The following is a 14,108-nucleotide window of genomic DNA, read 5'->3' as shown; positions in this document are numbered from 1 at the left end:
ACCCTTACATCCATCCTCCGAACACTGAATAAATCACAAAAAGGAATGCACTTTGTATTATAATAGCATGGCGTGGGGAGAAGGAGAAAAAAAGGGTTTATCGTCACACATACATCCTTGCTGCCACACGCAGCAACTTCCAAAGCCGATTGTTATTCATTCAAGTAGCGTATCGTAGGACAAAAAACTATCCGAAGATGGCACATGATCGACGTGATATATATTATCTCGGATTCTTTCGCGTTACCATTGTAAGCAGGGACCGATAAAGAAAGTTTAAGAGACATGTGAATGTTTGTAGTAGCTGTTTATTGTTATTGGACATGCGAATCAATGGCTTTAGCTGGCCTGCAGCAACAAGAAAAAAGAATAAACAAAAGAAGAAGAATAAAAAAACTCAATGAAGTGTATGCAATGGAAGCGTTGTGGTGGCATTGTTGGATGTTGCTTTGGATGTTGTTGTTGTTGGTAAGGCAAAGTGCATCTCCGAAGTCCTTGATGGTACAACATAGGATCCAATGGCGGGAGTAGATACTGAAGGAGATGATGATAAGGATGAAGAAGAAGGAGATGATGATGAAGCCAATTTGTTGTTGGTGGTAGTGGTAATAGTAGTAGCAGCAGCAGCAGCAGCTTCTTGATGAGAGCGTGTATGTTTTCGTAATGACCTGGAATGGAAGTAAGATTTACCACAGCCAGGGACATTACAGTGGTAGGGGCGGATATTGGAATGCGTCTTGATGTGCGTACTCAGCGAATCTGGTCTTGAGAAACGTTTGCCACATCCTTGGATATGGCATTGGAAAGGTCGTTCGCCTGTGTGTGTACGCATATGGTTGTGCATCTTGTGTCGCTTAGTAAAAGGTTTACGACTACGAGGACAACCAGCCCAATAACAAAAATAAGCTGGTTTACCACTGCCCACATGATCATCACGAATATGGATGGTAAGTTCTTCAATAGTGGACGTGCGTACTTGGCAATGAAGCCATCGGCATCGGAACTTGCCACCAACACAGTTGGCAATAGCAGGTGTACCAGCAACGTGAACATGTGTTGTAGTAGTGGGTAGCATTGAGGGGTGAGGTGCTTGTTGTGGTAGAGGAGGCGCCATCATGCTATTGCTGCTTACAGCATAAGGTGCTTGTGTTGCCCCAAGGTTTGGGATGCTATTGTTCTTGTGATCGCGAAAAAGAAAAAAAGATACGACGTATACGTGAGATGATGTGCAAGTCTAGTGGACATGTCTGTCATATGTGCTTACAAGAGAAGTCTCGTGATAGTAACTATACGCTTGCATTGGCAGTGCCTCGGGTCTCGTTCCGGTTGCAGAGAGTGGCCATGTCATTTCAAGAGGAGGTGCCATAAAGAAATCGGCATTGCTCGGTGGAAGCGTTTGTGGTGGTAGTGGCGCTGCTGATACATTCAATGGATCCATGGATCCAGTTGTACATGGCATATAGCCAGTCATGGGTGGTTCGACGTCGTCGACAGTAAACTTGTTGCTTGGTACCATGTATTCAGATGTTGAGTAGACAAAGTCTTGAGGAAGGGATGTATGAATGAGATAACTATTCATTGCTATGGGTGGAGATGGAAGAGAGGAAAGATGTGTGTAATGATAGGAAGAAGATTTGGAAAAAGTGGTATTTATATGCATGGTACGTTATGCTGTCATCCTCCATCGGTTGCTTCCGTGCTGATCTTTTTTTTTCTTTAGTAGCCGTTTGCATCATTTGACGATGATGCTTCGCTGAGATAGGGTGCCTAATTTATTCCAAAGGCATGACAAGGTGCCATACGTAAAAAGTCGCATATCATTTGACATCAATAGTCTAGATCTTCGTCCTATGTTGAGTTTTTTTGTACGCTCTATCGGAATGGTTCAATGGCCTCCCGAGCCGATGATCTGAACCCATGTCTATGGGTTATTTGGTCACTCCTCCTTTCCTTCTATCAACGAAATCTCCCACAACGACTGGTAACAGAAATTTCACCAGTTGACCTGATGAATAGAGTTATATCTAAAATAAGCAATCGCTTGCATTTGCTCTTTTTCTTTTCTAGCACACCCCTCTTTTCCTTGCTGCTAACATTTCAATGGTTACCGAGAGATGCAACCTGCTGCTCACTTGATTACTGCTAGCTCTCTCTTTTCTCTTCCTTAACATCATGACTTGATAGTGACCTTCTTTATGCATGGCATTATGTCACCAGTTCAATTCAGTGAAATGGAGTACAGAGGGTCACGCGCATACTAGACGCACCAACCAATTCTACGCATACCAATCCTCGGTCAACTGGTGCACACATTTTGCATATACAAAACAAATGGCGTGTTCCGTTGCACTGACATACACGTTTATGGGGGATCAGCATACCAGTGTTTATTGCATCTTTTACAAAAGGCATCAGGCATACGTGTCTAATGTGATCGTTCGTGTGTGTGTAAATGATTTATTGTATTTATTACAAAGACTCTGTCTTTCCGAATCAGTCGATCTGTTTACAGAGCAGAAGCACCAGTGATAATGTCGACTATAGCAACGCGTAAGCAACATGATTTTTATATACACACACGCATCCCACTTACTCAATTCGTTGGTAATGACGGCTTGACGACCACGGTTGTAGGTCATGGTGAGCTTGGTGATCATGTCCCCGGCGTTGTTGGTAGCGTTCTCCATAGCAGCACGCTTAGCACACATTTCGGAGGCATAGCCTTCAACCATAGCCCAGTAGAGGGAGTTGGCAAAGGTGAATTCTTGAAGGTTGGCCAAAACATCATCCTCAATTTCATAGACGGCAAAGTTGGCTATATACATACATAGGGATAAAATGTCAATAACAGTCTCATGGATAATTCATCCCCGATCATCATCCTCCCTCCCCCTCCCACTACTTACGAGAGTTCTTGAAGACCTCCTCAGAGTAGACAGGGATGGTGTCAGCTTCGTAAGCAATCACGGACTTGAATTGGTTGTAGACAATCTTGGCGCTGTCAAACTCGATACCCTCACGCTTGATGACATCGGCAACAGAAGAAGCTTCAGCAAAGGTGGGGACATCCTTGCCAATTTGGTTGAAGGTAAGAGTGATACGCTCCTTGGCGACACGTTGAAGTTGAGCCTTGGGCTTGTCACCAAGAACAACGAGTTCGGCTTCAGGAAGCTCTTCCAAAACACGACGAGTGGCCTTGGAAACGCTGCTGTGAATACCACCGCACAAACCACGATCAGAAGAAGAGGCAACAACCAAAGTCTTGCTGTCATCAGCAGCCTTAGTCTCAGCACTCTCAAAGAGAGCTAAAAGAGAAAACAACAACATGAGCACGTCAACATCTCTCTTTCTCATATCCATCCCATCCTTCTTACCGTTGGAAGCAGCACCGAAAGCACGAGCGGCATCCATACCACGTTGGGCCTTGTTGACCTTGGTAGAGGCAATCATCTTCATGGACTTGGTGATCTTTTCAATGTTTTGAACAGACTTCAAACGAAGTTGAACTAGTAGATAAAGACAACACGTTAATCCCACATACAAGACGCGATAAAAGCATTCATGATAAACGATATTTACTTTCTTTAAGGGTAGCCATGTTGCGGGCCTGAACACCGTGGCTATGTAAACAAGATGCGAGTCAATGCGACGTGTCAATTAAGAGAGGATAAAGCAATGGCAAGTCGTGCAGGTTGATGTGCGAGTTGAGAACGACGATTACCTCAAAGGCTTAACGGCCGGACGAACGGCGATGCGTGATGCGGTGGACAACATTATCGAGGCAGTTGAAAAGCTGAAAGGGCACTCAAAATTTTAGGAGAGCACCCCCAGTTGTTTGCTTGGCTACCCTTGTCGCCGTGACTTGTTGTTCACTCACACACAATTAAGCGCTATTACTACCCCCGCGTCTGTGCTGCCTGTTGCCTGGCTACAAATCATTCATCCATCCCATCCATACATACATACATTTTCGGTCATTGCACTATTCACCGAAAATTACTTACACCAGTAGCATGATCAACAAGTAACATCCATATTGCCATTATCACGTGCTCTTGCTGTAGCCCACTGTACCAGGCAACAGTAAAGAACAACAAACATCACATACACCCTTTTACCTACCACACATCATGCATTTGGTAATGTCACTTGGCTCAACGGCGTACCAATTGGTGTGTCTCAGGAGGGTTGTAAAGTATTAGGTTGGTATGCATACAATAGTATAAACTACCCCATTTTTCCGATTGTTGAGCAGCCGTGGTTACACGTGAATCAATAAACTTTTAATGATGCAATGAATAGAGTAATGAAATGCAGTATAATAGATATAGATGAAGATATAGAAAAGACGCTTTAATGGTGGTCAGACTTGATAAGGAGTGTAGTAAAAAGGAAGGAAGCCTTCATGATGGAGATGATATTGATACACAGTAAAACCTTACTTGCAAGGAGGATAGTAGTGCATGTTTCATATCATCTAGTGGGAAGCAACAACGGCGGGCAACTTGACGTAGGAACGAAGGGTTTCAGCCTTGGCGGAGGTGTAATACAAGAGTTGGGAGTGCACTGTTTGCAGGACGGGCAATACTTGTTCCTGGACACCTTGGGCAACAACACGAGCCTTTTCAATGTTGGAGATATCCTTGCGGTTGTATTGCTCACGCACCAATTCGTATTGCTTGGAAGCAATGTCGACAAGAGAAAGAACACGGCCCTTGACCCAATCGGGAATGTTGGGCTGATCTTTGAGATAAGTGACCACCGAAGCCAACTGGTTGTTGATTTGAGCAGCAACTTCTTGGAACCAATGTTGAGCAACTTGTTGATGATCCTTATCCTTTAAGTTGTAAGCAGCAGTGGCATATTGGCGTAAAGTGGTTTGAAGCAAATCCAAGCTCTCGGCAAGCTTGGCACGGCGGTCGGTAACAATAGCACGCACGTGGCCAGATCGGGATTCAACCACATTGGTTAAAACGGGAAGCTTTTCCTCAATAAGATCAAGCGAGCGGCATCCAAGTGCATCAGCACGCTCAACATGACGTTGCAAGTAGTTGTTGTACGCCGTTTGGACCGATTGGTTTTGTGCAAGGTTGGTCAAAGTCGAATTGGCGAAACGGCCGAGACGAGTCTCGTTGGCATAAACAAAGCTGTCGTGAACATAAGGGAGAGAAGCCACACGCTCAACAAAGCGTTTTTGTTCTTCGGTAGTCTCTATCAATACGGAATACAATGATCAATATCCGATACATAATTATCATATGCTTTTGAATGTTGGGGGGAGAGGAAGAGAATGGTGCTCTCTTTTTTTTGTATGCAAGGAGGAATTGAGATATATATAGATGATAAGGATTATGGTGGTAAGATACTTACTGACAGTCATTTCAATGGAAAAAGAAAGGCAAGGGATAACTTGAGAAAGAAGAAAAAGAAAGGAGAACAAGACAAACAAAAAGGTAGCCCCAACTTTTTATATAAGATGTTTGTGGCTAGTGAAGCAACACAGTGGTCGTGACAAGTCGCCAAATCAGGATGCATGCAACGAGTCTGTCATTGATGGTTATCATTCTTTTCACTTTCACATGCAAAAGGATGGGGTCTCACCCTGTGGTCAGTGCATGCGCTTGCTGAGATTGTTTAAAAGCAAGATAATAGATCAACATCAGACAAAACCCGTGAACCATGCTGTGACATCCATGTGAACTCTATTGCCACCCAACGGCTATGATAACCACATCTCCTATCATCCGTACAACAACGATATTATGTGCATATGAAAATCGTCAATACAAGTTCATCTTTATGGTATATTACAAACATTTTCTACTTGAGCAGCACATGGCTTGGTGTGTGATGGTGTGTGGTGGTGGTATTCTAGTACGCGGAGTTGGATGCAATTCACCTGCTTTGGAACGCTTGGCTTTATCGAGTGATACTTGTTTCAGCACTACTACAAAACGTCATGGGCGACCACAAGCACAAGAAAAAGTCCAAGAAGGAACACAAGAAACACAAAAAGTCCAGAAACCACGATCACGATGACTCACCCATCGACTACAACGATCCCTCATTGTGGGTCGAAGCAGGCGCATCAGAACCAGCAGCAGCCACATCGCCACCAAAGCAACAACAACAACCACCTACGTCTACTGTTCAACGTGAAGCGTGGATGGTCAATGACGGCTTTGACTTTGGATCACTTGGAACGGCACGCGAGAAACCAGATGAGAAACCCAAGATCGACCCTGATCAGGTGAGTACAAGGAATGAATAACCATCTTTCATGCGACACGTGATTTATTATTTTATTTGCAGCCATACATCAGCGAACGAGAGCTGAATCCTCACTTGAGATCTGGGATGGCGGTTGATCAAATCCCTGCTGAGAAGCCAAAGATACAATTCGGTGATGCTGGATCCAAATGGCGTATGATGAAGTTGAAGCGTGTTATCGAGCAAGCTGAGGATGAAAAACGCTCCGTGCAAGATGTGGGATTGGAACGTTATGGGTCTATGGAGAAGCTGAATGAAGCATTGGCTGAACGAGAATACTTGGACAACAAGAGCAAACGATCTAGACGTGATCGTGGTGGTGGTGGTGATAGCGACCGAGGACGACGTTTTGTATACACGGACACTGAAAAGTCATCGGCATCATTCCGACGACCAGAGGATGTGGATGAATTTGGACGACAAGTGAAACGTAGAAAAACAACTCCACCACCACAACAACCACAACAACCTTCTCCTCAACCATCATCCGTTCCTTTATCATCTGTGGATACGACTTCATCATCTAAGCCGGTGATCATCACTCAACATGAGATGCCCCAAGCTTTTACTCATTCCGAACGGGTCATGACACGTGATGAGCTCAACAAATTGAATGCTGATATGTTGAAGGCGAAGCTTATGGGCAAAGACAATGCTGAGGAATTGGAACAAGAGTACGAGCGTCAAGTGAAATTATTCGAAGCAGCAGAAAATGGAAGTGCTGAGCAACAGGTATGTCTTCAATTTTGGATCGCAGCAAAAAGAGAAAATAACATGTGAGATTTAAATAGGATCAGAGTGGAAAAATGGTCCATATTTTACCCACCGTCGATAGCGAAGGACGCTTCTATGACTATGCTCTCAAGAATGATGGCACTATCAGCTCTGATCGCAAGGGCAAGAATAAGGAACGCTTTAAAGGAACGCATGATCCAAAGACGGGTGAACGACTTCGTTATGGTACCGTGGATGATAGTATGACGCTCATGGATATGGTGCGACAAGAAAAGGCAGGGAGCCGTGCAACAAGTAATATGGATTTGGAGTTTGCAAACAAAATCGTGACAGATGCTACTTTTGAAGTAAGGGAGGGAGAGGGTCTGTGTGTCGAGCTTATTATGTGTATCCTAACTTGACCATTTCTAGAATGACTTGGATTACATGGATGAAAAAGCAGAGGTGATGGGTGCAAGAAAAGGTCTCACAGAAGAGCAAAAAATGCGACACGCTGTACGAGGTATGTTTTTTTCTCTCTCTCCCCCAACCCTCTCCTTGATTCCAAAATCTCTCTCTCTAATCTGATATTGGGATAGATTACAAGCGGACACAAAGTGCTTTGGAAAAATGTCGTTTCTGTTATCAAGATGGCAGACCCCCTCAGTGCGCTGTGATCTCTCTTGGTTTGCAAACTTATCTTGCTCTTCCCAATGTTCAAGAACTCGTGCCTGGTCATTGCATGATTGTGCCTGTGCAACATGTCACTTCAACGCTCGAATTAGACGATGATGCTTGGGATGAAATAAGGGTAAGTTTTGTGATGTGTGTAACCCATGAGATTATATTGGTCTGACAGCGTGTGAACACCCCCATAGAACTTTCAAAAATGCCTTATACAGATGTTTAATGAACAAGGATGTGGTGTCATATTTATGGAAACCAGCATGAATAAGCATCGACACCGCCACACCATGATTGAGGTCATCCCTGTTCCCTATGGCACTTATGAGCAAGCCCCTGCCTATTTCAAGGAAGCTATGTTGGCTGTGGATGAAGAATGGTCTCAGCACAAAAAGATCATTGATACCACTGAGCGAGGTATTCGTAAATCACTCGTCAAGGATTTGCCTTACTTCCATGTGTGGTGTGGTCTTGAGTCAAGTTATGGACATGTGATCGAAGACGAAAAGGAATTCCCCTATTGGTTTGGCAAAGAAACGATCGCGGGTATGCTTGACATTGGCCCCGAGCGGTGGAGAAAACCAAAGTACTACCATTACAGCGAGAATCGACCTCGGCAACAAGCGTTTTTGAAGGATTGGGAGCAATGGGATTGGACAGCTTCTCTACCCACGTGAAAATCTATATAAAATATCAAACACGCGCCCTTTACTTTTTGTTGGACTGAGCGCAATGATGCTTTCCTTTTTCTCAATTTACCCAAGATCCTTTTGCATATTTACACATTGGTCTTTTTATTATGTACATAAACACTTTTTCTCTGTAATCTGATACTACATACACATATGAGTGTGGTGCATGGAGGATAAAGAGCGCCGAATGTATGGAATGGATAGAACATCTTTCCGCGGGTATGTTGTCGTTTGTGCTATGCGGTCCACTTTAAGCATCTGATCGCCGCAGCAATTAGCTATCATTTGTTTTTCCTTTTGGTCATGAAAATAAAGCTTACCTAGTTTCCTGATGTGTTCTCAAACATTTGACCGAACAATATTTCATCCCGCATCGAAGGCACTTGTAATTGCTTTGAAAACCACACACTGAACAGAAATGTCGGGCTGGGTAACGTGATGGAGCTGCAGCACATGTCAAATACGATGGCACATGAGGTGGTAACGTATCAAGCCGCTATAAACATCATGATTAGCACGCGTGCTTCTTGATTGATAACAACATCTACTCACAGCATCTTCAATAAGAACATTCAAGTTTGTCTTTACGGAATGGATATTCGCCCTGCTCGCTTTGTGCTTCTTTTTACGACTGCTGGGTACTATAGCGTAGGCGTCAAACAGGTCAGCATGAGCAAGGAATCCACATGTTGAGAAATACGCATACCATCGTCTTCTTGTTGTGCCAATGCCAAGCTAATGAGTCCTTCAACGTCATTGAGAGATTCATGATTGTCCCGTTCCAGAGAATCAAGCTGGCGTTTCAAATGGCGTTGTTGTGCTTCTGGATCGTGTTGTATAGCTGGCTTCGATTTACTCTTTCTGCTGGACATTGCCTTGATTGAGGTGGGGGGGGGGAGAGAGAGAAAAGAGGTGTGTTCCTTTGTGTCTCAAGTTTAGCTTAAACTCAGGTGATACCACCATGACGGATGCATTAAATAGTGCTCTTTATCTCCCATTGTGCTTTTGTATCAACAATCACCCTGGATACCTAATACATTCTTCTTGTTGCGAGATACGCCTACAACACGGATACCATCCTTCACGCTACACTTTAGTTTTTCACCCAAGGAGATACTTGTTCAATAATAGCATGGTTCACCATTAGCACACATACATAATAAATGACTTTTATTGCAATGATATGATGATGGATGAGGGGGAAATTGGTGGTACATGATATCGAACATTGAAATCTTTATGATGATCTGGTTTGGAGGCATGTCGAATGCTTGTTGGTGGGCATTGGCAAAGGTGGCGGTTATGAGAAAAGGATTGTTGATGCCATGTTTTCTATGTTTGCTCATGGTTGGATAGTATTGGGGAACGGCTGTGGCAGTTCGACGTATAATCCATTATGTAAAGGATCACTGTGTACAAGGTTTTTTCTTGTCCTTGAACTCTGATGCAGGTGGGTATGTGAACGGTGAACACCTCGAGACCATTCAATGCCCTACTGCCCAAGATCTGTACAACAATAGCACTTTACAGTATCATGGGTACTTTGTGAAGTTATGATGGTTGCCTCGGTAATGACTTCTCCTTGCACAACCTTAAGTCAAAAGGTTTCCTTTATAAGTTGTTTACATAACCCATTACCTTGTCGTGCCATTAGGAACCAATGAGCACTTCACAAGTGGTAAAGCAATGAAGTTAGCTACATAGATGAATGCATCATGAGTACTCTCATTATGGGAATCACATAAAGACTATCATCCTCGAGACTTACCAAAGGCCATTGATGATGGTATGCATATAAGTAGAAAGAAAGTGCGTATGATGGTGTTGGTGCAAACAGCCTTGTTTATATGTAAGTCGGCGTGGGAAGTGTCATCATGATTAATCGATCTGATAAAGTAGTCAATCACCTTGGAGTACTGGTTCGAAGTGAAGGAAAACCAACGGCTGATAAATCCACCTGCCACGTGAAAGGTGATGCATCGACACTTCCAGTCCCGCAGAATGGGCTGTGTTACACAAACATACCCCTTTGCATCTCTGTCAGCGTCTAGCTACTTGTCACGTATGAACAAAGACCACTTGTCATATACCATCACACACCCAGCATAGTGAAAACATGAAGGCACTTGTATCTCAAAACTTTACAATCAAACGTGGGGTCTTCAATGGAACGAAGTTGCTCGTCGTGGTCAACAGGATCGCGTGTGGTAGTTTCACGATCGAGGTGGGCAACCCAAGATTTGGTCAATGTCGCTAATAGCCAAACTCGATCGAGGGTCGACCTCTTGAAACAGTTTTTGGCTGGTAGCGACATTGGCCAAATCTTGGGTTGCCCACCTCGATCGTGAAACTACCACACACGATCCTGTTGACCCTGACGAGCAACTTTGTTCTATTAAAGACCCCACGTTTGATTGTAAAGTTTTGAGATATGATTGTATTTATGTTTTGCATATGCTTGGTGTGTGATGGTATATGACAAGTGGTCTTTGTTCAATGTCAAGTTACCCAACCCTGATAGAGCCAAATACGCATAGGGGGCGTGTTTGTGTAACGAAGCCATTTTGCATGAATGGAATGGCCAAAGTATGATACGATATACACCATCTATGATTGGCAGTTAACAGCCACTTCCTCACAATCGGCACTGTTGTTCATTTTGCAACATGTGAACAATGCTCCTGCTCCAGCCGAGCATTTCCATCGTTCAAGTTTCTTGATCCGAGCCGATTTGACTGAGCTACGCTGGAACAGCAAACATGAAAATTCTTGAAAGACAGACCCTGCGAATGTCTCCGTCTTTCAAACTTTTGGACGCTGCCACACAAAATCTTCAAATGAAGCGTGAGGTTTTTATTAGAGAAAGTTGATCAGCATGCTCGAGAGCACCCTGCTGACCAATTTCAAGTTGGAAGTGGGCAACTTCGGGGCGATGGGCCGTCCGCTCTTTATTGCCCATCATCCACCATTTGGGCTGCCCCCGCATTTTAAATCTTCACAATGAAGTCTGCGTCTTTTAAATGAATGAAGTCGATCAACATGTCGCAGCGAACCTTCTGACAACGTTTCACGTTCGAAAAGGGGAATCCCAAGATAATACATAGTGTTTCCATAAATCATGAATCTGGCGCTGACCTCCATTCCGGCTTACATAGTAAATCCCACATTGCACCCTCCCATTCAAAATTTACCAATGAAGTGTTGGTTCTTTTATAATACAAAGTTGATCAGGATATCCCAGAACATATTGCGTGAAAGTTTCACGATTGAGGTGGCCAATCCCATAATCAAGATTTAACTTACAGTGTGCTTGCATTTATACAAGAAGAGGTGCCCGATCTATTTAATTTCCACTTCTTCCACTCCACAACTTCTTGTCTCTTCCTCCCATTCACAACTGTTGCCCCATTCAAGTACACAACTACCACCTGCGAACGGTTGTCCTACTTCATTCCACCATGTGAATCCTACAATTGCCTTGATCCGATTGTCTTTGACTCAATAGCAAGTACATGGCGTGTGCGCCCCACTGCAACACACGAGTCTCTTGACACAACACACCCGCTCTTGCACATCCCTCTTCCACGATCAAGCGTAACAGCATTCATTCCAGCTGTTGCTATTAGCGAGTTCTTTACTCCATTGTCTCAAGCAGCGTTCACAACCTTGTCACTCTACTACAACACACGTTCTTGCACCTCGTCTACCACCATCAACGTAACAGCAGTTGTCATTAGCAAGGTCTTTACTCCATTGTCACAAGTACTTGGCAGCAACCTGCGTAGTGGCTTTTATTACATGAACGGCGAATAGCCATTGTATTGAAGAAACTCTATTTACGTGCAACCACTTGCTTTGGTGCATACGGATTCCAATGGATGGGGTGCCATGTCAGCTATCAAGCACGCTGCAATACAAGCAATCTTCACTGGTTGAGCTGCAATGAAAATGCCCAAGGAAGATATGGATCAACAGCAGGATGGGAAAGGATGCATACCAGCAGCAATCGCATGGCTCTTTTCAACCAACGTCTTGGATCTGATGGATGGATGCAATCAAGTGCAGTGATGAGATAGCCTTGGATGTTGCTTTGGTTACTTGTGGCGTTGTCAGCAAGAAGGATGGATCATGACACGTAGAAACGGCTGAGGATGGTGATGGATTGGATGGGATTGAAGAGAAGCGTCCTATAGTCATGGATGATATTGGAATACTCAAGTCAACGCACGCAGCAGCTATTTTACAATCATGCATGAAGGATGTTTATGACGGCAGCAACCAAGAACACAATGACACAATCATCCCTATTACCTCTATGTGATTCACCCATATCTCATTCAATTTACATTACTGTTCCTTTATCATCTTAGTTGATAAACATCCACATTACCATGTCTTGTTCTTCGACTTATGCACATTGAATGAAAATTGGATTCAACATGATGTTTAGGAGGGTACATATCGTGTTACTGTATCAGCTCATATGTGCGAGATGTGGATCACTTGGTTGTTTCTGGATTGAAAGGGAAATAGTAACTTGAGTTCGGAAAGTAAGTTTGGATCATTTACACCATCATATGTATGGAGTTGCTTTTGTTCTTTTGTGACAGTATTCATTCGTCTAAGCTTCCTAGCTTCGAAAGGCTGCGGTAGTTATCAACACTTGCATTGCAAAGACAATAAATTCAGAGCGAGGGTGCCCAAAATATGTAGTGCTTGTTGTATAAGATTGGTTCATTGTAAGCTTATTTCACTTTGTTCAAGAAAGAGCTGTGATAGGATTTGGCACGAGTACATGAACATACCATGCTTATCTCTTGCTGCTTTATATAAGAACGAGCCATTCCATGCGGGCTATGATAGGCGTACCTCACTATGGGAAACAATTCATCATGCACTCACCACCAATAGCATTGTCCCTGAAGCCCTGACTTTTTAGCTCAGTTACACAAAGAGGTCCTTCTGCATCATTGGCTCTACCACGTCTAGCTACTTGGCATTGATCAAAGACCACCTCTCATATAGCATCACGCTTAAAGCATATGTAAAACATAAAGGTGCCTGTATCTCTAAACTTTACAATCAAGCGTGGGGCTTTAATAGAACAAAGTTGCTCGGCGGGGTGAAAGCGATCTTGTGTCAAACTATGAAGTCCATCGTGGCCAATCCCAGATTTCGCAATGTCGCCACCAGCCAAACTGGATCCAGGGGTCGACCTCTTCGACGACGACGACCAAAAAAATATTTTTTGGGCTGTTTGCGACATTGAACGTGAAACTTACACACCAGGTGCTGTTGGCCAAGCCGAGCACATTGCACTATTAAAAACCCCACGTTTCATTGTAAAGTTTGGAGATACAGGCACCTTTATGTTTGTAAGCGTGATGCTATATGGGAAGTGGTCTTCGTTCAATGTCAAGTCGCTGGACCCTGGCAGAGCAAAAGATGCAGAGGGACCTCTTTGTGTAACTCAGCTACTTTGCATGACTGGAAGGATGGAAGGATGATACTGTATACTATTGACAATATCCCATACATTGCGAGCTAACAGCCATTTCCTCACAATCGGCAATGTTGCCCATTCTATGACAGTGGAACGGTGCTCCTGCTTCAGACAATCATTTCCATGATTGGATTATGTTGATCGAGTTGATTTGGCTGAGCTACGCTCCAGCCAAATCAACTCGGATCAACATATCCAATCATGGAAATGATTGTGCAAGGCACAAGGAGCTGCAATCTAGAATC

At 43.8% G+C, this 14,108-nt stretch overlaps 5 protein-coding genes across 5 annotated transcripts; 1 reads left to right on the top strand and 4 right to left on the bottom strand.

Annotated features, from left to right (window-relative positions):
* Nucleotides 1-397: 397 nt before the first annotated feature.
* O0I10_001135 (uncharacterized protein) lies at nt 398-1,579 on the bottom strand (the record flags this gene model as incomplete). The annotated part of the gene is made up of 2 exons (XM_058481233.1): nt 398-1,177; nt 1,265-1,579. 2 exons carry the CDS (start codon nt 1,577-1,579, stop codon nt 398-400), a joined length of 1,095 nt encoding a protein of 364 aa, XP_058347871.1.
* A 927-nt stretch (nt 1,580-2,506) lies between these two features.
* O0I10_001134 (ATP synthase F1, gamma subunit) lies at nt 2,507-3,774 on the bottom strand (the record flags this gene model as incomplete). Its single annotated transcript, XM_058481232.1, has 6 exons — nt 2,507-2,538; nt 2,594-2,815; nt 2,907-3,305; nt 3,375-3,506; nt 3,580-3,620; nt 3,722-3,774. The coding sequence occupies 6 exons, from the start codon at nt 3,772-3,774 to the stop codon at nt 2,507-2,509; spliced, it is 879 nt and encodes a 292-aa protein (XP_058347870.1).
* A 703-nt stretch (nt 3,775-4,477) lies between these two features.
* O0I10_001133 (uncharacterized protein) lies at nt 4,478-5,380 on the bottom strand (the record flags this gene model as incomplete). The annotated part of the gene is made up of 2 exons (XM_058481231.1): nt 4,478-5,211; nt 5,371-5,380. The coding sequence occupies 2 exons, from the start codon at nt 5,378-5,380 to the stop codon at nt 4,478-4,480; spliced, it is 744 nt and encodes a 247-aa protein (XP_058347869.1).
* Nucleotides 5,381-5,959: 579 nt separating this feature from the next.
* O0I10_001132 (uncharacterized protein) lies at nt 5,960-8,345 on the top strand (the record flags this gene model as incomplete). Its single annotated transcript, XM_058481230.1, has 6 exons — nt 5,960-6,250; nt 6,313-7,002; nt 7,062-7,352; nt 7,417-7,507; nt 7,584-7,795; nt 7,863-8,345. 6 exons carry the CDS (start codon nt 5,960-5,962, stop codon nt 8,343-8,345), a joined length of 2,058 nt encoding a protein of 685 aa, XP_058347868.1.
* A 251-nt stretch (nt 8,346-8,596) lies between these two features.
* Nucleotides 8,597-9,232, bottom strand: O0I10_001131 (uncharacterized protein; the record flags this gene model as incomplete). The annotated part of the gene is made up of 4 exons (XM_058481229.1): nt 8,597-8,618; nt 8,681-8,856; nt 8,913-9,001; nt 9,067-9,232. 4 exons carry the CDS (start codon nt 9,230-9,232, stop codon nt 8,597-8,599), a joined length of 453 nt encoding a protein of 150 aa, XP_058347867.1.
* Nucleotides 9,233-14,108: the final 4,876 nt, after the last annotated feature.

This window comes from Lichtheimia ornata (genome assembly GCF_029851405.1).
Source record: "Lichtheimia ornata isolate CBS 291.66 chromosome Unknown scaffold00003, whole genome shotgun sequence".
NCBI classification, from domain to species: domain Eukaryota; kingdom Fungi; phylum Mucoromycota; class Mucoromycetes; order Mucorales; family Lichtheimiaceae; genus Lichtheimia; species Lichtheimia ornata.
The sequence above is the reverse complement of the archived record's forward strand: the minus strand, read 5'-3'. Positions and strand labels throughout refer to the sequence as shown.